Raw genomic sequence first — 23,206 nt, forward strand, 5'->3', positions numbered from 1 at the left:
TGAGTCTACATAAATAAATAAATAAACCCGTCGCCCTAAACACGTCATTACGGATCCTCCCGATCCATTAACGGTGCTTTTATGTATAAGCCGCGCCAATAAAGAAACGAATCGAAAATGGCGTCTATGTGCCTGCACTGACAGATGGGTAAGGTCAACAAAGAAAAAGTTGTTTATTGTTAAAAAAATATAAAAAAAAGCAAATGAGAATTTCTTTTCGTTAATTTCTCGAGATTCTTTTCCTCTTCAAAGTATTGTAATACACGATTTCGCATGCGTCATTGTGAAGGACTTTTCCTCGTTTGTGCGAGAGGCCATATTATTTACCAGTCAGAACTGATATGTTTTTGCATACAGTACGCGCCGTGTGCGACTAAAGACAGCAATAGTTTAGAGTGAGAGCGCATGATCGCCGCCGCCATTTTAGATTATTTTCTTCATTGGCGCGGCCTATACCAGCATAGACGGACGAATAGGTGAGCCCACGGGGCTCTAACTTGAGAAGCAACATATAAGGTGTTCGGTCATCATCATATAATCAAACAGCCACTACACATTCTTTGTTATTGCGAGACCGGGTCGCGCCAGTTACAGTACAAGGCCAGTCAGGGCCAGTGTTAATAACACTCCGGTTTGAGCCCCGTGAGCTCACCTACACGTCAAGGAAAAGCTGAAATAGCCTTTCAAGGCTATCAGCATAGGTAGGAATAAATAATTAACCCGTCTCGTATCTTCTCAGACGGCGCTAAACTGGTCGTGCGCCAAATGGACACGAATGAGAGGAAGAAACTGAAGAGGTACGGCAAGCTGCCGGAGGGCTGGACGCCGGGGTGCGACGACTCGGAGGACTCTGAGGAGGACGACTCGGAGGGATCCGAAGAGGACATGGACTTGGAAGAAGAGTGAACTTGGCTGGAGCAGGTCGACACGAGAGCTGCGCGCGGAGGTAATGTCTTATTAAACTATTAGTACATTTCTACATACATTTAGTATTTACAAATTCAGCACTATGTTGTTTTGTTTTGTCGTGCGCACATAACTTATGTTGCAAGCCAGATTTTGTTTCTTTTTTCCACTTTGAGAAATGAGAACCCTCTTGCCGTGGCCGCTGGAAACTGCATACCCGATCCTGTAGACCGAATGGTAAACAGTCGACGTCGCCCAAAGCACGTCATTACGGATCCTCCTGATCCATTAACGGTGCTTTTAGGCACCACAAGCACCGGTCACAGTCCTCGTCGAATCCGTCGCTTGCGACGAAGGGCTCGACGAGCGAATTAATCCACAGACACAGCCCACTGAGTTTCTCGCCGAATCTTCTCAGTGGGTCGCGTTTCTGATCCGGTGGTAGATTCTGCGAAGCACGGCTCTAGCTAGGGTTCGTGTTAGCATCGTCATCGGGTTTGAGCCCCGTGGGCTTACCTACTAGTTAAGGTTCCGCTAAAATAGCCTCTCAAGCTATCAGCTTAGGTAGGAAGAAAAAAGCAACCTTGTTGGAAGTCGCATTAGAAGTTTCACTTCAATAATCCAAGTTCAATTGTTGTATTGTTAATTATCGAGTGTTAAGTTTTATCCAATAAGAATAATTTATCTATCTATCTATATATATACAGTCGTGGTCAACTAATTAGGAACATTCAAGATAGTGAAGGGCTATAACCGGTTATGTACATTTAAATATAAAACCCTATTGCTTTCTCAGCACCTATTATTGCATAATGTGGTCCGATTATTGTGCTATAAATGGCTGTAAATAAAAGATTTAATAAATAGAAAAAGTATTTAATATCAAAGATTAAACATGTATTAAATATTAAGGTACAATTTTGTAGTGGACATTTAATTAAGGACAGTAAAGTATAATGAAAAATACAGTTACACAAAACTTATAATCTTCAGTGTTATAATATCTTTACCAGCTCCATTTTATTACGTGTAAAATCAGTACCCAGTAGCAAAACCTTTGTTAGTAATTACCGCTTGACACCGATGTGGCATAGACATTATCAGTTTCTGACATGTTTCGACAGGAATGTTTGCCCATACCTCACAAAAAGCTTCATGAAGTTCATCCAAATTTGTATTACGATAAGTGGCAACTTTTTTGAGTTGGGTTGAGGTCCGGGCTATTTGCTGGCCAATCTAGCACCGATACAAACTGACTGGTAAGAAACGACTTGACAGAATGGGCGGTATGTTTCAGGTCGTCATCCTGCTGAAACGTCCATATAATAGGGAGATGCTCCTCAGCATAGGAAAGCATAGTTTCTTCCAATATTGCCTTGTATTGATGTTGGTCTAAGTTACCCTGAACTTTCCTCACAGGTCCCACTCCACGTCGAGAAAATGAACCCCATATTTTAATGTTTCCACCGCCATGTTTCACCTGTTTTTTTGTGAATCTTGGATTCATTTCCGCTTTTACAGGACGCCGTACATATTGCCTTCCATCTGAAGAAATCAAATTAAGCTTGGTCTCGTCAGAGAAAAGTACATGTTGCCATTGGGCGTAGGTCCAATGTCCGTATTTACGTGCAAATGCCAAACGAGCATTTCTATGTTCTTTCTTCAACAACGGTACTTTGCGAGCCACTCTTCCGAACAACCCTGCTTCTACCAAACGTCGTCGAACGGTCCTCGCAGAAACACCGGCTCTTTCGTTTGCCCCAAACACTTCATGTTTAATTAAAATAGAGCCTAGAAACGGATCTTTCTTAGCTAACCTGGTTATCATTCATCTTCTTGCGGAGTCGTTTTTCTCGATCTTTTGTTCTGGACACATTTAAAGCTGTGTTATAGCGCTTGAAATGATGCACTGCATTGCATACCATAGTTTTTGAACAATTTAACGGCCGTTTTCAATAACGTATCTGAGTTTACGGATAGATAGCTATCTCCGAATATCAGCAAGATCGTATCTATCCATAATTTGCGTTTCACAATCACGGATAAGTGCTATCTCTCTTTAACCAACAATAGATAGCTCCTTCCCTCCGATATATCCGAGCCTCTTGATACGTTTCGTTCTACTACAAATACGAAACAACATCAGGATCAAGACTTATTTTATTTTATTCTAAATTATAACTATAATTTAACCAGCATATCGTAGACTATTATAAACACATTTGTTTATAACAAAAAGTAATAAAAACATATGTAGATTTTTTTAAATTGGACGTATTGCTGTGTTTATCCTAGTCGAAATTATGAAACGAAACGTTTTGACAGTCCGTTTGCCAATAAGCAGTGATCAGTTTCTTTTGTTTGTTTTTCTATTGTTTACCTACTATATTAGATGATGACTTGCCTCAAAACGCTTTAAAACTTTCGTTTATAATTCTAAGTGTGTTTATAATTAAAGAGCTACAGTGAAATAAAATGAATTCTGTAAGTATCTATGAACTACATTGATAATAATAATTTTACTTTGAAGATTTTGAGTTCAAGTTTAGAAAATATATCTTTTTCAGTCAAGAAAGGCAGCACCCATGACAAAAGATGAGACGATGATTCTAGCAGAACTTGTGGCGGCGAAAAAACATATCAATAATAAGGCAACAAATGCCACAAACAATAAATTAAAGGAGCAGGCTTGGCAAACCCTTGTAAATTATTTTAATTCGTCGATTCGTCGTTTCCCACGAACTCCATCGCAGCTTCGACTAAAATGGGAAAACTTAAAAAACGCTACGGCAACATAAGAAACAACCTTAGTAAGGTTAGTATAATTAGTTGATTGTTTGTCTCTAATAACACATTGATAAACATGATTTTCCTTTAGGTTGCCGTAGTATTTGAAATAATTATGTTCTTTGTTACAGGCTGGAGGTGGTAAGGATTGCAGATGAAATTTTGGATAAAGCATGCACATTGTTGTAGGTCACATATAATATTTTTAGCACTTACAGCCAAGCAGAAACAAGATGGGAGAAAAGAAATGCAAGGCTAGCATAGGGACAATGCATTAGCAGAATATCTAATAGCAAAAAAGAGACTTGACTTGGAAAATGAAGAAAAGGAGATTGTCGTAGCAAAACTTAAGTTAGATTTAGATAATGCTAGATTAAAAAATTAAAAATAACTTAAAAGGAATATTAAATTTCATAAATTAAGTAGGCAATAATAATTTTATGTTAAATCGTTTTTTAAGTATATGTACAAATTCTAAATTAAATATCTTGCATGTATTAACTACTATGTAATTTTCATTTTGGAAAATAAAAAATAGTCAAATTATCTTAAGAGTTTATTTTATAAATTATCTTTGGAAGCAATTATTTATAAGTAGTTGTATTTCAGATGTAAGTTCTGGAAAATTGTTACGAACAATTATATTATTTTCCTGTATGTATCTGCGACTGAAATTTCTGATTCTAATTCTTCTAAATTCATACTCCTGGCGATATTATGCAGCATGGCAGGTATAATAACAGCTTGCATATTTTCTAGTTTTAATCTACTTTTCAATGATAATACAGGGAGTCTTCTTTTACAAACACCAATGCATCTGAAAATTATACATTATTCCCTTACATTATTTTACAATACAGTATAACAAACTCTTAACTAAAAAAAAGATTACCTCTCTATAGTATTTCTTGTTTTAATATGTGATTCATTTTAAATCGTTCCGATTGAGTATGTGGGTTAATTAATCATATTAAAAGATAGGATTGTGGGGATAGCCTCTATCAGCAAGAAAATAGCAATTTCCATGTCCACCTTGTTATCAATGTTCTCTTGATATGTAGATAATTTATTATAGTAGTGTCATATTAACATAATCATAAATTCATATAAACATCTAAATAAGAAATACCTTTTCAATCGGAATGGTTAATTATAGTTGCATCATGAGTAGACCCAGGCCACCAAGCAACAACATTTTGAAACATCAATGATGCATTGCATACTAATTGCACATTCAAAATACTCTTTTTCTATTTCTAAATTCCTCTCTTATATTTGAATCTGTAACACAAATATAAAATGTAGAGTTATCAGTGTGTATATAATAAGAATGAAGGTAAATAACCTACCAGGTTATTGTATTAGTATATGAATGTCATTTAAGGCACCATGGGAATCCAGCAGTATTATAGAATTCCTGTTGAGTGTGATTTTGTAACACAACAAAAATTGGGTATAATTTTGCTATTGCTATAAACAAATTATATAATAACGAGTACTTTTATGGTTAAAATTTATCTTACCTTTTTGACGTTACACTCAAATATGGTCTCATTAAAATAGTCAATTCATTCACAACACCTTTGCTCAGAAATCTATAGTCAAATTCGTAATTATTGATCTTAGCCATGTAATTCATTGAACACAGTGAAGCTCTTGAGATCAATCAGAAGTTGCAGGATACGATTAACACCTTTTCTCAATGCAGTGATGAATTTTGTGATTCATTGAAAATCACCGCTGAGTTGAGACATAAATTGGCTGAGGCTGATGATTGTATTTCTGACTTGCGGTCAGAGTTATGTAAACTTAAGGAACAGCAGCCTCAGAGCTTATATTCGGAACTGGTTCAGAGCGAACCCTCTTTGGTTGCTGTAGATACTGCCTTGAATTTTGACATAACTACTATTGATCTGACTGGTAGTGATGCAGAGACCTCAGAGCGCTCCCAGTTAGTTTTAAGCAAAAATAAACTTAGGAAATATGTTAAAATTAATAAATTAATATATAAGACTCAACGGAAATTGAGGAATTACAAGTCTCAGGAATACATCAAGTTCATTTGCAAGCAGAGAACTTCACTTTCACACCAGGTAGCTGTATTGACTGAACAGAGTCAACAAATTCATCACAAACACATGGAAGAAATAGAATGTTTATCTACACAAATAAACAATTTAAAGTCAAGTTTAGAGAACATTACATTAAACTATGAACTAGCACAGAGGGACATTAGTGAGCATGTGTTGGCAATGGACAATTTAATTGATACTTGTAATTATAATCAACAGCGTTTTGACTCTTTGACAATGCAGTACGCTGAATGTAAATGCTCTGCATCGGGTTGTCAGGAGCTACCACATGTTGAAATTCAAAAACATAATGTGTCTATTCTTTCAGTGCTAAAGTCTCAAAGCAATGATATTATGAGGGCAGCACCTATCTGTCTACCTACTACTGCACCTTCACAAGTTTCTAGAGAAGACAAAATTAAAATAAAAATTTTTAGTGATGAGCTGGGGAAACAAATGGGTGTGGCATTACATGACCTTTGTTTTGGACAACATGTGATTAATTACTGTATGCCAGGTGCTAATCCAGCACAAATATTTGATAAGATTTTAAATACCACACATTGTCTAAACACAGTCATAATAATTATATTAGGGAGGAGAGAAAACGTTAACCAAAAACAAATTTTGCATTATCTTGAACAAGTTAATATGTTAAATATTAAAAAAATTATTATGTTCACCTTTCCTTACTTGCAGGACTTGCCGACAGAAAATAAAATTAGATTTAATATTAATAATGCAATTTATAATGCTTTTGACAATAATAACTGCATCTTGACATCCAAAAAATATGCATTTAAATTAATAGACTTAAATAATATAATAAAATTTAGATATTTAAGGACATCAAAAAATGAAATATTTAAATTAACGAATAAAAATTTTAGACAAGTAGCAACATCGCTACACTATTTTATACACAATTTCCTAGCTATAAATTTAGCTAAAAAAATACCTGCTTCTATTGAGCAGGAAAAAAATATGACATGTTATAAGTCTTTGGAATCTGCTTCCAATTTAAATTAATTAGTAAGACAAAGGAGTCACACTCTTGCAATTACAAATCAATTAATACAACAACTAGATTATACCCATCAAAAGACGTTAACGTTTCAATTTTTAACATATTCAATTTGGTGCATCAAAATTTACAAGGGATGATGGGTAAAGAGCTAGAAATTGAAATGTTTTTAAATATTCATAATATTAATGTATTCTGTGTCACTGAGCACTGGTTTAGAAACTATGAATTATTGTTTAATTTTAATGATCACCAGTTGTCAAGTTCCTTCTGCAGAGAGAACGCTATTCGCGGTGGCTCACTGATTCTCGTTAGTAAATGTTTGAAATGTAAGGAACGAAAGGATGTAGTGGCCCTCTCTGTTGAGAGAATTATTGAAATTTCCTGTGTTGAGCTTGAGCACCTCATCGTTGTCTGCGTCTACAGACCTCCTGATGCGTTATATGATTCTTTTGAAAATATTTTGGAAAACGTATTGCTAAAGCTTTCTGTCTCTAATAAACAAATTTTGGTATGTGGTGATTTTAATATTAATCTTTTAGAAAACACAAATACCACTATTAGATTCAGAACACTGTTAAAGTCATATAACCTCCCAAACTTATTTTTAGAGCCTACTAGGACAACGACCACATCGGCAACATGTTTAGATAACATATTTACAAATGTAACACCGACTAACAAAAAAATTATCAATCAGTTAACATCAGACCATAGTGGACAATTTCTGTCTTTTGAATCTAATATGAATTCTAAAGATAAAAATACTCTTGTGATTGTTCCTATTAATAAAAAACGAATTGAGAAGTTTAGAAATAATATTAAGCAAGAACATTCAGAAATTATTTATAACAAAAACCCAAATTTGTCATACCAGAATATGTTTCAGAGAATTAATTTGGTCTTTACTGATATATTTATTCCTAAAACTGTAACATTAAAAAACAAAACAGTGTTCAGCGAGTGGGCCACCACCGGAGTGTACAAAAGTAGAAAAAAGTTATATGATCTGTACTCTGAAAAAGCTTATAATAATGATGAAACATTTCATCAATATGTCAGGAACTATTCAAAACTATTTAGAAAAGTTTGTTTAGCGGCAAAATCTTTACATTTAAGTGATTTAATAAAAAATGCCCCTGACAAGATAAAGATGACTTGGAACATCATTGGTAGAGAAAGTGGAAAAGTCAGAAATAGCCACCAAGAATTCTCATTAAAAATAGATGATAAATTGGTAACTAGTCATGAAGATGTGGCTAATGCTTTTGAAAAGTTTTTCTCTGACATTCCAGTTTCAACTACCACTTCTCTAAATTCATCCCCCACAGCAGCTGAAATATTATTGCATAAACATGTCAAGAAATGTAATGAAATTTTTAAATTTAAGGAAATTAATTCAAGCTGTATAATAAAAAGTTTTAATAGCCTTAATGTAAAAAATACAGCTGACTTGTGGGGAATATCAGTAAAGATTTTGAAGTCTGTAATAGACATTATTGCTCCTCATCTTGTTAGTATTTTTAATGATTGTATTAGGTGTGGTGTATTTCCTGACTTAATGAAACATAGTAAATTGATTCCTCTTTTTAAATCTGGTAGTACTGATGACCCCTCTAACTATAGACCTATTTCAGTACTCCCTACGTTGAGTAAAATTTTTGAAAAAATTATTTTGACACAACTTTTAGAACATTTTAATTCAAATAACCTGCTTCATAATAAACAATTCGGGTTTACCAGGGGTCGCTCTACAACTGATGCAGGTGCTTATCTAGTCAAAAATATTTTTAAATCTTGGGAGGAATCGCATGATTGTCTTGGAATTTTCTGTGACTTATCCAAAGCATTTGACTGTGTTGAACATGAAACATTGGTGAGGAAACTACATCACTATGGTATTAGGGATGGTGCATTGGAACTTATTACTTCCTATTTATCAGGACGGATACAAACAGTAGATGTGAAAGGTAATAGATCTTCAGGCACCTTGTTGAAAATGGGTGTACCTCAGGGTTCCATTTTGGGTCCTTTTTTATTTCTAATATATATAAACGATTTACCTAGTTTTATTGAGTCCCGACACGAGGTCGTATTATTCGCAGATGATACATCTTTATTATTTAAAATTAAACGACAACTACAAGTCTATGACGAAGTGAATGATGCGATTTCGTGTGTGGTTCATTGGTTCCGTATCAATAACCTATTATTGAATAGTAAGAAAACTAAATGTATTAAATTTACTTTAAAATGTATTAAACCATCTTTAAATGTGAGACAAGTGGATAGTGATGTAATTGTTTCTGAGGAATCATTGGAGCTTGTTGAGTCAACCGTATTTCTTGGTATAACAGTGGACTCCAAACTGCAGTGGGGACCTCATATTCATAAATTGGCAAGTAAGCTCAGCTCTGCAGCATACGCAGTAAAAAAAATTAGAATGTTAACAAACGCGGACACGGCTCGTTTAGTTTACTTTAGTTACTTCCACAGTGTCATGTCCTATGGCATTTTGCTATGGGGCAATGCGGCCGATGTAGAAATGATATTTATTCTGCAGAAAAGAGCTATACGTGCTATTTATAACATGCACTCAAGGGAATCCCTGAGGGAGAAATTTAAAGAAATTAAAGTTCTCACTATGCCATCCCAGTACATTTTTGAAAATTTGATGTATGTTCGTAAACATATTGAGGAGTTTCCTAAACAGTCGGACATACATAATAAAAATACTAGGAACAAACACAAGCTTGTTGTGCCGATGAGTAGGTTACATAAGATACGAAATTCATTCGGGTGTTTGTCTGTGCGCCTGTACAACAAAATCCCACAAGATGTTCAGAACCTACATATACATAGGTTTAAGAAAACTATTAAAGAACATCTGTGCAATAAAGCTTACTATAAAGTCAATGATTATCTAGAAGATTGCACTAAGTGGGAATGAGTTGCTCGCTCCAGGCATTTCAATATTGTAGTAATTGTTACGTTATAATACTCAGTGTAAAAAATTCATATTTAAAAAATATATATTAAAAAATAAATAAATAATAATTTTATATGTAAAAAAAGACATGCCCGCTGAGTTTCTTGCCAATTCTTCTCAGGACGGAGGCTAGTTCTTGTGAATTGGCGGTAGTTTTTTGACGTTCAACAAGTATGTACTTTCATTTATGTTGAATAAAAATTTTTTGATTTGATTTGATTTGATTTGATTCAGACGATCTTTATTTTCCTAACCATATGATATCGGCCTCACTATCACTATCTGCATCACAATCCATTATCATTTGAAATAATTCCATATCACTATCATCACTGCTACAATATGCCATTATGAAGAGAAACATTTATTTAATTATAGCGATTTACTTTCGAAAGTTAAACATGTAACCGGCCGATTTTGACAGAAAAGCGAATGCCCTTACTAGAGATAGCGCCGCCTACCGGAGAGTTACTTAAAACTCATATTGAAACGGAAGTAAGCACGATTTGTATGAGCGTTCTATCTTTAGTAGGCTATCCGTCCTCCCGACGATGGATAGATAAATCCGATAGGAACTGCTGTCCGTCGATAGGTTATTGGAACGTAAGTAAGGACAAAAGGATAGATTTGTCTATCTTTAGTAACCGAAACTAGGGATAGATAGGTTATTGAAAACGGCCGTAAATGTTGTGCTATCCTTCGGTATGACCAACCACGCTCGATAAACTTCATGATAATTTTTCGTAGTGTTGGACCGCAACTTTTATTTTTGCCCATTTTTCTTCAAAATAATTCTCAAAACTTAAAATAAAAAATCTGGATTGCCGCCAAAACGACCACTAAACAATAAGAAAAGAAACAAAAAAGTATTAAAATTCCAATTTTGAAATTAGAACGCAATACCTCAGTGTCCCTAATTAAATGGCCAGCCAGCATTCTTTGAACCAATAGCACTATGATATTGTATCAGCTATACTGTAAAGAGGTTTAATGTTTAAGAAGTTGTTATTGTTTGTATAATCGCACACATAAATGACTAATTACACTTACACGTAAAAGATATGGAATATTGCTAAGACTCGTTGGAAAATAAAAAAAATATTCACAATTTGGATTAACTAGAGATTGTCCCTAATTAGTTGACCACGACTGTATATAAAAAGGAATTGCTTTATAATGTTAATTGTTAGTCTCGCTAAAACTCGAGAACGGCTGGACCGATTTGGCTAATTTTGGTCTTGAATTATTTGTGGAAGTCCAGAGAAGGTTTAAAAGGTATATAAATATAAAAATACTCTGAATTAAATAAAAATAACAATTTTGTTTTCCCTTTGATGTGTCCCCCGTCGGACGGGGATTGCTTTTGTTTGTTTTAAGTTTATTTTATACAAAAGTTTAGGTCTTTTATTTATCGATTGAGGCACTACAAAGTCTGCCGGGTCAGCTATGTGAAATATTTTTAACAGCTAACTAATCTGTTCGGAGTAATGTTTGTAGTTGGTGGCCCGCGGTCAGCAGCGCGCCGTTGCCGGGATTTGCTGCAGCAGAGTCTCGGGCCGGGACTGGGAATCCCTCTTGTTCCCGGCTAAAAAAAAACTTTAATGCTCATGCATTATAACCATAAATTTAGAAGCCAATTTGAATTTGTCTTTTAATTAGTTTGTAATACCTTATTTTAAAAAATAATAAAAGTATGGGTAATTTTGTAAGTCTTTAAATTGTTTTGTTTTTTCAAACCCTCTTCCCTCCTGTTTCCAGTACTGATGAAAATCCTCAAAATGAGTTTGCTAATTTTCTGTCTTGTTTTTCCTACCTAATCGTTGATAGCATAAGGGGCTGTTCTAAGTACTGTTACTTCAGTTTACTCTGAGGTCGACTACTGCGGGGCCTCTAGTACTTAATAAATACGAAAAAAAATAAGCCAGACAATTTAATCAGGGTTGTAACATTACCAGATGCGTGCAAAAAATTTTTGCAAAAAATTATAAAAAATGTTTTTGAGGCAGCTTGAAATTTTAATGGAGTGTTATTTATAGCTAAAAAATAAGATATTTCGGTAGGGCTTTCTACCTGCCAGGTGATCAAACAAATAATGGATGGGTACGGGCCTGTACTGCTATAGACAAGCTGTAGTGTGAGAGAGAGCGCATATCGACAGCTGTCTTCGTTCTTGCTTGCCGCGTTACTATTGGCTCTAGCGGGGCCACGTGACTTACAATAACCCATGAGGTTTCTAGTTAGCATTTCGGAGTAAAAAATATAAAATTTTCTGAATTTGTACTAAATACATTTTGCATAAAAGTGATTGTATTGATTTATGGACGTTAGAGGGACATATTTTTGTGATTTCTTTTTTATCTTAAAAAAATAGTTATTTTGCCAATTTTAATGCGAATTTAAACGTACTGAATTGTTTAAATATTTGATATTTCCGTAAAAATAATTATTTTTTGAAGGTACTTTTAAAAAAAAATTAATTATTCAAAAATGTTTTGTACAGAATTCATACTGTTGCCCCTACATTCAAAACTAAAAATTGTTTTTTTTTCTCTGATAGTATTCCAAGTCAAAATTTATACGGAAATTTAAAACTTTTTCATCTTAAAATTAATAAGGGTTACGTATTAAAAAAACCAATGATTAAAATATAAAATCGCAAAACTAGATTTATAAAAATATAATATTTCTTCAGTGGTACACTACAGCTTGTCTATAGCAGTACAGGCCCGTACCCATCCATTATTTGTTTGATCACCTGGCAGGTAGAAAGCCCTACCGAAATGATCTGTCTTTTTGGGAATCTTATTTTATAGCTATAAATAACACTCCATTAAAATTTGAAGCTGCCTCAAAAACATTTTTTTATAATTTTTTGCAAAAAATTTTTGCACGCGTCTGTTAATGTTACAACCCCGATTAAATTGTCTGGCTTATTTTTTTTCGTATTTATTAAGTATTACACTGCAACATATATAAATTGCGTATTGCCTCAAATATATCTTTGGGGAAAAAAAAAAAAATATTTAAAAAAATGTAGGGGTTGATTTAGCCCCGCTACTCACCAGCCAGGTCTGCAATTCCGTGTTGGAATATAATAGGAGAGGTATGTGAAAAGTTTTCAGCTTGCCTCAAATACCTACCCAAAAATTGTTACCAGCTCTCGGACTATTACTGCTTCACGGCAGAAATAGGCAGGGCGGTGGTACTTACCCGTGCGGACTCACAAGAAGTCCTAACACCAGTAAAAACTTTTTAACTTGTAACTTTTTATTTATTGTATCGACGACTAAGCGAACTCATAGTCCAGTGTATTTAGTTACCGGCGTCCATACACAACCTGAACGCCTCCTCCTTGAGATATAAGGCAAGTCTCAATGTTCCCCGCCTCTAGCGTCGAGGAATGTCTAGATTACAACGACAATATATGTTTTGCGTATGTAAGGCTATCAACATTATATCGCACTTCAGCAAAACCATCGTGATAACAGAAGCATGCGAAAATGCTCCAGTTCAAGACTCCCAGTGTCTTTGAAACAAAAATACTTAGGTTTTTTTATAACTAAAAAGAAAACAAACATTACAAAAATGCACATGAAAACATTTTAATTCAGATCTTCCAACATTACAATGTTCGTCATAAATGATTACGAATTAAATAAAAAAATAATTGCAAAGGAAAATGCAAAATAAATCCCGAAATGTGCATACATTTGTTTAACATAAATACAACATTCATTAAGAACTTTCGTTTTTGAGAGCTTAAATCGCACAGAAACTTATCGTGTAAGAAGAACTTGTTCACACGCGCGACCAGAGCGACCACACACCAGTAAGCTTATCAGAAGCAGTGATGAAACTTTCAAAAGTGTTCCGTCTCGTTCTCACGCACGGTGAATTATATGTTTGTCTCTTTTTAGTGTCGCTCCTGCGTTTCAAAGAGTTTCAAACCGCGATATTGAGAGAGGTTTCGCTTAGAACAAAAATGTTGCTCATACAACGACCTCAAACTAGGATTTTCTCCTGTGTTACGGGTACCGTGAGTCGCATAAGTCGCGTTGTGAACATTCAGCTAAAAGAAAACGCATACTGGAATGAAGTTGTCGGTGGATAATAAAAATACTGTAAAAACTAAAAAAAAAGTTACTGCAAACACGTTTGAAAGATTGTCTACAAATAATCGTTGATGAATAAAATTTGTGAGTTTTTCGAGTTCACGGCCCATCTAGTGTTAAGTGGTTACCGGAGCCCATAGACATGAGTACTAAGCTTCAGTTTGTATAGTTACAACGGCTGCCCCGCCCTTCAGAACGAAACGCATTACTGCTTCACGGCAGAAATAGGCAGGGTGGTGGTACCTACCCGCGCGGACTCACAAGACGTCCTACCACCAGTATATAATTTTTTAACGTAATGTTAACTTCACAGTAATTCCACAACGATTATTTAAAAATGCAATTGAATAAGTGATGTCAATACTCAAATTATTATTTTGATAATTAATTAGTTGGCGAATTAACAAATGATCATACCCGTATTTCAAATATTAATGCAGTTATTGAGAACCATTATAATATACTATTATTTCTTTTCGTTAATTAATAATTAATTTGTGACTTAGACAAAAATCTCTTTGAGAATAATAGCGAACAGTTCGTATTGTTTCAGTAAATTTTTAATATGATTTTAGCAAAATGGAAATTCATCTTTAGAAAAGAATTCGGACCGCTTACATTGCGCGCTCGCGTGTGTGGACGAGGCAATGTACTGTGTAATTTTTTTCTTTTTCATTGCCTTAGCGCGGGATGCGCCTGATGGTCTCTTGATTAGGATGGCCTGATTTTTTTTTCCTGCCTAAGCTGATGGTATTGAGAGACCATTTCAGTGTAACCTTAACTAGTAGGTGAGCTCATGGGCCTCAAACCTGACGACGTTGCTAACACGAATCCTAGCAAGAGCCGTGCTTCGCAGAATGTACCACCGGATCGGAAGCATGTCCAACTGAGAAGATCCGGCGAGAAACTCATAGACCGCTGATGATTACTGATGACAGCACTCTCCGCAAGCCTTGAAGGTTTGGTTTTTGCAATACCAGCTCATCTGATGCAAAGCCGGAACAGATGGACGTCACAACGTGACGTAGAGCTTGAGACATGAGGTCGTAGTCTCAATGCTGTTGTATCGTGAATGTCCCACTCTTTATACATACAGAAGTGGGTAGGCGGTAGCGATGACGACCTACTGTATTGTGAGTTTATATTAAAAGTGCGATATTGAGCGTGGCGGCGAGCGTACAGCGCACCCGACGGTAAGCGGCCGACAGAAGGCGGCGTCGTCTCAAAAGATCAATTTCCGTTATATATCAAGCGAATTATGAACACTTAGATTTTTTAATATATATTTTTTTTAAATAACTATAAATATTAAAAATATACATATATTCTATAAATATAAGGCAGAGATATCTATCTTCGTAATATACTTCGGATAGAAATCGTATTTTATTTTTTTTGCACAAATAAAATTGAAAGGACGTGTATTTTTTCGTTTTCTTTTTTCGAACTGTCAAATTTGAAGTTTACAATTTTCAAAAGTGACAGTGACAGTTTTTTTTTTAAAATACGATGTAGTAGTGTAGACGGGATCCAGCATGCAGGCCGGTCGATGTTAAGGAGGTTCGGTTCCGCTTACGAGTATACTGTGCGATTCAGCCATTCCTCGAGCGAGAAGGTGGCGTAGTCTCCGCCCGAAGATCGAGAGTTGAACGTGTCTGTTGATCGCGAAACATATACATTAACGCATATTCGTGACCATATGACCAAGATACAGACCATTGAAGAACTTAGAAAAGGCTTTTGGATCGTTGGATTTATTTTCTAAATCCACTAGTAGTACTACTATTCGCCATAAATGTATTGCTAAATGTACATTTTTTATGATGCTTTAAAATTCTCGATCGATATTCGCGTGTCGAATTTTCGGAATCGATTCTGATTCTAGTTCTCGATTATCGATTCTAAAATGTGACAGTTGTTTTAAAAAATGGCTGACGATTTTTACTATTGACGGCTCGCTTAACTGTGCGCTCGGTCAGCTGCAGAATTGCATGAGCACTTGCACATTGAATTTATAAATACAAATATCTCAGCCAAACTGCTGTTTTAGTGGTTCATGGTAAAACACGTCCCCTGAAAAGTCTTATTAAATAACCACCATTTTACTGAAACTACTTCATTTATTTTCATCCCAATCGATTGAAAGTCTCGAATTAATCAACATCATAGCAATTCTTCATATTAAAACAAAATATAAAAAGAAAATACAACACTTGGGTTAAAGGACTCGTTACCAGGTCATAAAATAAAATAAAAAGTTTGTACGGATGGTTTTCAGAATATTTGAACCGGTGATTTCCATACGCGAATACTACATTATATAATTCATACATTATTAATATTTTTGTCACGAATGCATCTGCACTGCAGAATTTCTTTACACGGTTTATATTAAGAAGTTACCGTTGCATTTATTATTTGCACGAAAAAAAAAAAAAAAAAAAAAAAATATATATATGATTGTCCTATATTTGCCGTAGCCTTTTCCAAATTTTCCAATGTTACACATTCAAATAAGCGGTGTTAGTTATTTTGTGTTCAAAGTCTGCTCACAAATGACTTATATTAAAATCCAATAAACTATATTAAGTGACACCGTCATTTTATACAAAAAAAAAAAATTGTAATTAAATATATCATTGTGAGCAATCTTTTTATGACGTCAGCTAATAGTATCCTTTTTTGTATCGAAATCAATTTGATATTTTTTTTATAAATATCAAAATCCGTCTACTAATAGCCGACGACATTTTAGAGACAATATGGGACTCTTTAAAACATATACATAGATATATGTATGTATAAAAAAAATGTATTTTTTGTTGTTGGTAGTTTTTCGTTCCCATGTTGTCGTGTGTATGTGTGTAGGGCTCCACTGTGCTTATATATAATACAGGTTATGTACGTGTGTGATTACAAGGGGGCGCTCCGGGCTCCGTCTCAGGGCGCCTGCTGCAGTTCACGTTCGAGGTTCTCCAACGGCTCGCCGTTTGCTGTGGTCCATGATCACATTATATACGGAACGATAATCGAACTAGGCTACGAATGGACCGTGCTGACATTCCCTTTTGTATATATATTTATATATATATATATACGTATATAAATTTATTAATTTAAAGAAAATACGAAAGCGTAAAGATAGCCTACATTATACACATTGTAAACATTCTGTTTTTTAGTTAATATGATGAATTAATTAATAATAAAAGAGAGAGTGATAATTGAAATTTAAGTTTGACATAGATAAAATATCGGACTCACTCCTCTCTCTCTCTCTCTCTCTCTCTCTCATATCGTCATTCACATACATCCATGTCTTCTCTCAACGCACCACATGTCCTTACCACGCTAACCTTATTTATTGTTGAGCATTGTTTTTTTTTGTGTACAATAAAGAATACTCTCTCTCTTTCTCTCTCTCTCTATATATATACCAAGTGAAGTGACGAAATTGAAGGTAATAAACAACATTGAAAGTAAAACGAAATAGCGGACTGGAGTGTTCAAGTCAGAACAAGGGTTAGCGCATAGCAAAACAGTTGAAATTAACTTCTAGAAGAAGTGCAAAATCGAACACCCTGTACGTGAGAATTGCGAGCCAATAACACACATAAAGCAGCAGTCCCAATAGCACCGCGTATTGTATATGGCTATATAGCTATATATAAAATTGGATCGTGGTATCATTCCGTGTGGGCTTACATTGTGCCCTAAAACCGAATTGGCGGTCAAGAACACGAATCTATATATTTTTATTTATTAATTTTCTTTAATAGGATAGGAGAATAATATCATCCAGAAGGATGCCGAAATCCGGGCAAAGTGGAGGAGTTTAAGTTGGAAAAACGAATCCTGGCACTAGACCAGGAAAACGCTTGGAAGAAGAAGAAGAAGAATTTTCTTAACGCTCTGTCCCTAGTAGGCAAACTGTTAGCAGCTGACTGAGTTTGCGGCGTATCGATTTAATACGCCCTTTCATATATTTGAAATGGAGTGTCCACAGTTTGCTAGTTTTGGGCTCACTTTATGCAGTTTGCAGCGTTACGTGCGCCGATTCTCTCAATTAGTCGCCGACTCACAGCGTATAGAACGTGAAATTGTCCTATACTCAACCCTTTTTTTTGTTTAATGGGTGAACCCAGCGCTTCTTTTTATCCTCTTTCCGCGCCTCTAATATAGCAATTACTTCAAAAATATCCATCGTGACCAACACAACCACTCCATTCGTACAACAATAGTAAAGTAAAAATTCAGTCGGCCTAAATAACCGGCTTAACGTATGAAAATTGATCTGTGTTAGGAGCTAACTCAAATTTCAGTTCGTCACAAATTGTCGGGCCTTACACAGCCTTAATGCGAATGAAATGTATAGATTTTCTTCTGTATTCTATCAATGAGTTTGGATAGTAATGAATTAAATCAGGCGAGGAGAATAGAAGAAAGGTTTTAATTGGGCCAGTTATTTTGGATCGTATTAAGGTTTAGCAATAGACGGAAGGATTTTGTATAAATTTTATGACCATAATCTTTATAGAATAATGATAAATTACTATATAGTTAAATAGATTAAATTATACATATTTGTAATTATAGAGATGTAAATAAAAACTGAAATGTCAGCGGTTGAGGACACTTAAGAGAGCTTTAAACTCAAACTAGCTGAGAAGAATGTGTAAGAAAACATTCATCGTCATTATACGAATATCATTTAAAAATATTAAAGTTTATTTTACACACGAATTGCTTTCCATTGCTTGGCGACCAGAAAATAATTTCTTGTTAAATAAGAAATTAAAATAAATTAAATACCCTCATAATTTACCTATAAAAAAAAACTGAAATACCCTCTTAATTGACTTAAAGAATCTAAACTACCCTCATTTTTGATGTAATGGCGTTATCTACCGAGTCGTACTCACCGATCATGGTCTTGAGACGCACGGCGCACATTATGAAGTCATCGAACTGTATGTAGCCGTCGGTGGTGCCGTATCTGGGTGGGGGGGAGGAAACGTACATTGTCATGTCAATGTGGGGTATTCGCTAGCGAGGCAGTCGTGTCTTAATGACTGGCTGGTATTGTATAGTCGAAACTTCGATCTCAAGTCGATTCCACGTTAAACCAGGTGTGACCACCGATCTGAGTAATCTGGAGCCTAGGGCGGAAATTTTGAGTCGGTGGAATTAGGACGATAACACACAAATCTTTCTCTCAATTAGCCCACAATGCTTTTTTTATTGCTTAGATAGGTGGACGATTTCATAGCCCATCCGATGTTAAGTGGTTACTAGAGCCCATAGACATCTATAACGTAAATGCGCCATCCACCTTGAGATATAAGTTGTAAGGTTTCAGTATAGTTACAACGGCTGCCCCACCCTTCAAACTGAAACGCATTACTGCTTCACGGCAGAAATAGGCGGGGTGGTGGTACGTACACGTGCGGACTCACAAGAGGTCCTGCCACCAGTAAATATGTTGGACATAGACCCTCGGATCCTGGCGAATCTCAATAGTTCGTCTGTCCAACTTGAGGGAGGCCTACCCACCCTACGTCTTCCGGTACGTGATCGTCACTCGAGAACTTATCGGCCCAAATGGTCATCCGTTTTACGAGCAAAGTGCCCAAATCATAAAGCTCGATTTTGATTAACAAAAATCATATAGTTAATGCGTTTAGGAACTGTAGTGTTCGATTGTCGGGGGGTCGGTACCTGTGCGCCAGCACGTTGAGCACGTGCGCGTTGACCGTGTAGCCGGCCGAGTGCAGAGCGTCACGCAGGTGGCTGGCGGGGACGGCCCCCCGCCGCTCCACGTCGTACAGGCGAAACACGGCCTGGGGACGGAGGGGGCGTGTTACGTCATCTCGTGTCCCAGGGGGCAGACACTTAAAGGTACACGTCCATGGGCCCGCGTCGGACGCATGTGTATGGTGCATTTTTTGCTCATAGATACCGGCGTTCGGTGCGGACGACGCGGATCAATGGACGCATATTTATAGCCCTGTCTTCCTCACGTCATTACGGATCCTCCCGATCCATTAACGATGCTCTTAGGTACCTCAAGCACTGATCACCGTCCTCGCCGAACCTATCGCTTACGACGAAGGGCTCGACGAGGTAATTAACCCACAGACACAGCCCACTGAGTTTCTCGCCGGATTTTCTCAGTGGGTCGCGTTTTAGATCTGGCGGTAGATTCTGCGAAGCACTGCTCTTGCTAGGGCCAGTGTTAGCAACACTTCGGTTTGAGCCCCGTGAGTTCACCCACACGTCAAGGCGAAGCTAAAATAGCCTCTCAAGGCTATCAGCATAGGTAGGAAAAAAAATGTCTTCATACATTAGACAAGCGACGGACACCCACAGAGTTAGATGGCCAACAGCCTATACTTGTTTCAATGGTAACAAAAAAGCTTCTGCTATCCTTTCCACAGTCTGCGGTATAGTCATGGTGAGGTGATGTGATCAAGTACAAGATATAACCGTGGTCAGACCTTGACTGTGCCCCTGGTTTTGCTGATGTGCATGAGCGACAATCACCGCTCACTGTCAATCAAAGCAAGTTGTTGTACGGTTGTACACCAAAGGAGTTATGGTCAAAGAGTTTTTTTTTTTTCGTTTTCCAAACCTACCCTCCAGTTGCGCAGATCGATCCACAGGGACTTGAACTCTTCGAAGCCAAGTCCTCCGGAGCCGTCCTTGTCAAGCATCGCGATCATGCTACGGCACACGTCCTTGGAGAAACCCTGACCTTGCAACTCTGCAACACATTACATTCACTTCAACAAAACCATACAAAAAAATATAATTAAAAAAAAAATTCAAGAGAATTGTGTCACTAATTGTACTTTATAATTATTAACTGTAGATTTTTTTTTGTTGTTAACAAAGACATGTCGAGTTCCTCAAGTCAAGACTGCTCTGGGTTTTTGATTAGTGTCACAAATCTAGTTTTGCTTTATGGAAATGGAGGAGACAGTTCAATGAAATTGTAAATTAATGTTTTTATTTATAATTTATTTGTATTAAGTGTGTAAAATTGTCAGTTTACAAATTGTGTGTCGAGTATCTCTCTTAACGATGATGGCGATATATTATTAACGAAAAATCAACCCTAAACACACGAGTAATTAAAGTATAAAATGCCCATTTTTGTCTTTCAAAGTCATATACATCACATGCTCACAAAAGCTTGGTCGGTGTGAGGAAATTCTCAAAATTACATTTGAAAATTTCCCCAACACACGTTCAGTGTTAGTTTGCTACGTAAAGCGAAATATAAAAATAACGGGTTCTTTTTTTATTTATAAATTGAAAAAAAAAAAAAACACAAAAATCTGAAAAAAAAAACAATATGTACCTGTAAACAAACAAACGACAAGCCAGACGTTTAGTCATCATATTAATATTTTTTTTAAATATTATCTCCTATCCAATGTTGCTTAGAAGAGTGATGCCTTTAAAATCTTAAATAATATACAATGACGAAACATTTGGCTTGTCGTTTGAAGACAAAAATAAAACAAAGATCAAAAACAGACATTTTGTACAGTGCCTCCATTTCTATAAAAAAAAAGTGTATAAATTTTTATAGGTGCAATTTTGTATAGAGATGCGAATAAGTAGTTGTCTCCTGAAAAAAAGAGCATCTAATTAGTAGTAGGATAATTCGTAGAAGGATTTCATCTGCAATATTATGAACTTCGTTGGGTTTGATGAAGTTAAAGCTCTTTGAGAAGCTTGTATGGCTAATGAAGGCCGATGCTGGCTGATAGTTTTAGTATTCTCACGAAGAGGACCTGAAGGTTACAGTCATTATCAAGTAACAATGTAATACTTGAAAAAACCATAAATAATGAAAAAAATTAAATATATTGAAATTTCTAAAATTCAGTTTTTTAAGTATATCTGAGGGTTGGTCGTAATTGAAGACTCAATTTTTATAGCACGAGTATTAATTGATGAAAGTCAATGTAGAGATTTTTTTTCTAATTATATAAAACTTTATTATAGAAATATTTATGTCGTGATGTCTGCCCTAAAATTTTGGAGTACGAGTGGCAACCCTACGGCGCTTATGCTTCACACACCCAATACAATAACCGCGTCAGACTCGCACGTTACCTTGAGCGTTGGTGTAGGGCTGCGGCTGGTTCAAATGCACCTGCTCCGGTTGGTTCTGAGCCTGCTGAAGGTCCACGCCGAGCTCCTTGCATATAGGGGTGCAGAGAGCGCACAGGATCTGCTCGAGGCAGCTCTGTTCCTGAGGGGGACCGCCGGAGGGGCCGAGCGGGGTCCGGGGGGCGGGCCCCCCGCCCGCGACCCCGCCGCCCCCGTCGTATGCGCCGTGCCGCATCGCAAGTTCTGTCACCGATTTTACTATGTAACCTAATGCTATTTTATACTACTTGTTTTTGTAACTTCAATTGAGATTTTATCAGCTAGATACATAAGTTTGTCTACTGCAAGAGTCATTTTCTCTAGGGACATCGCGTTCACATGCTAAGCTGAACAGTTACCGGATTGAGTTATTGGAGCTAACATTGAGATATATTACTGGTGTTTTGACCACGGGTAGGTACCACCGCCCCGCCTATTTCTGCCGTGAAGCAGTAATGCGTTTCAGTTTGAAGGGTGGGACAGTCGTTGTACTGTAAAAAGTGAGACCTTAGAACTTACGTCTTAAGGTGGGTGGCGGTACTGACGTTGTAGATGTCTATGGGCTCTGGTAACTTAACATCAGGTGGACCGTGAGTTCTACTTCATATGTCTAACCGATGACAAACAAAAAAAAAACGAGATTATAGAAAATTTTACGTCTTTTAGTTTGCATTAGCTTAAAGTTTAACGAAATAAAAATGTCTTGTTCAAACGCCAATCTGTTTTGTTACTGACGATTAACGGCTTAACACACTACACGAGCACCGCCAATGTAGCTCTTAGTGTCTACATCCATAATAGTCAATTTGGTTTAACGTTAAAATTGTTTTATATCAATTTTGGTTTTGTTATAATCACAAATAAATTTCACACATTATGTCAGTTACACAGTACCTATTGTAACCTACTTTTTTTAACGCTATCTGTCTATACATCAATTAAACAAAAGAGGCATGTCCAAAGGATGTCAACGTAACCAATAAACCCTGACAACGAAAGTACACTTAAGTACATAAAACCGTAAGTAAAAAGCAAGATTAAATAAAAAATGTAATCCACACAGCATCTACTTCTAATTTGAAAAATATATAAATTAATCACTCAAAATCACATGTTTTTTTTCTTCTTCTGAAATCAATCATATAAAAGCGAA

The 23,206-nt window shown here is 36.1% G+C and overlaps 3 protein-coding genes across 23 annotated transcripts in view; 2 read left to right on the forward strand and 1 right to left on the reverse strand.

Annotated features, from left to right (window-relative positions):
* LOC114241127 (uncharacterized) overlaps positions 1 to 11,496 on the forward strand; it is a 29,895-nt gene extending 18,399 nt beyond the window's left edge. The window contains exons 10-11 of the mRNA XM_089738202.1: positions 740 to 946; positions 11,276 to 11,496. Of these exons, the coding sequence (XP_089594328.1) occupies positions 740 to 906 (167 nt within the window). The 3' untranslated portion in view covers positions 907 to 946; positions 11,276 to 11,496. The remainder of the gene's footprint in view (positions 1 to 739; positions 947 to 11,275) is intronic.
* Positions 5,328 to 6,938, forward strand: LOC149499957 (uncharacterized; the record flags this gene model as incomplete). Its single annotated transcript, XM_089738204.1, has 1 exon — positions 5,328 to 6,938. A coding segment is annotated over one exon (1,467 nt), but the record flags the coding sequence as incomplete, so codon positions are not given.
* A 1,859-nt stretch (positions 11,497 to 13,355) lies between the features above and the next one.
* CalpA (calpain A) overlaps positions 13,356 to 23,206 on the reverse strand; it is an 84,505-nt gene continuing 74,654 nt past the window's right edge. For 5 of the 21 annotated variants that reach the window (XM_028171814.2, XM_028171816.2, XM_028171815.2 and 2 more), the window contains 5 exons: positions 22,018 to 22,257; positions 20,526 to 20,653; positions 19,609 to 19,730; positions 18,813 to 18,886; positions 13,356 to 15,545 (listed from right to left, as the gene is read on the reverse strand). In XM_028171814.2, the coding sequence (XP_028027615.2) occupies positions 15,463 to 15,545; positions 18,813 to 18,886; positions 19,609 to 19,730; positions 20,526 to 20,653; positions 22,018 to 22,257 (647 nt within the window). In that variant the 3' untranslated portion in view covers positions 13,356 to 15,462. Of the gene's footprint in view, positions 15,546 to 16,795; positions 16,884 to 18,812; positions 18,887 to 19,608; positions 19,731 to 20,525; positions 20,654 to 22,017; positions 22,258 to 23,206 lie in introns of all 21 variants that reach the window. The other 16 variants (XM_028171818.2, XM_089738077.1, XM_028171819.2 and 13 more) reach the window with 5 other exon arrangements.

This window comes from Bombyx mandarina, chromosome 24, assembly GCF_030267445.1.
Source record: "Bombyx mandarina strain Sakado chromosome 24, ASM3026744v2".
Lineage (NCBI taxonomy): Eukaryota > Metazoa > Arthropoda > Insecta > Lepidoptera > Bombycidae > Bombyx > Bombyx mandarina.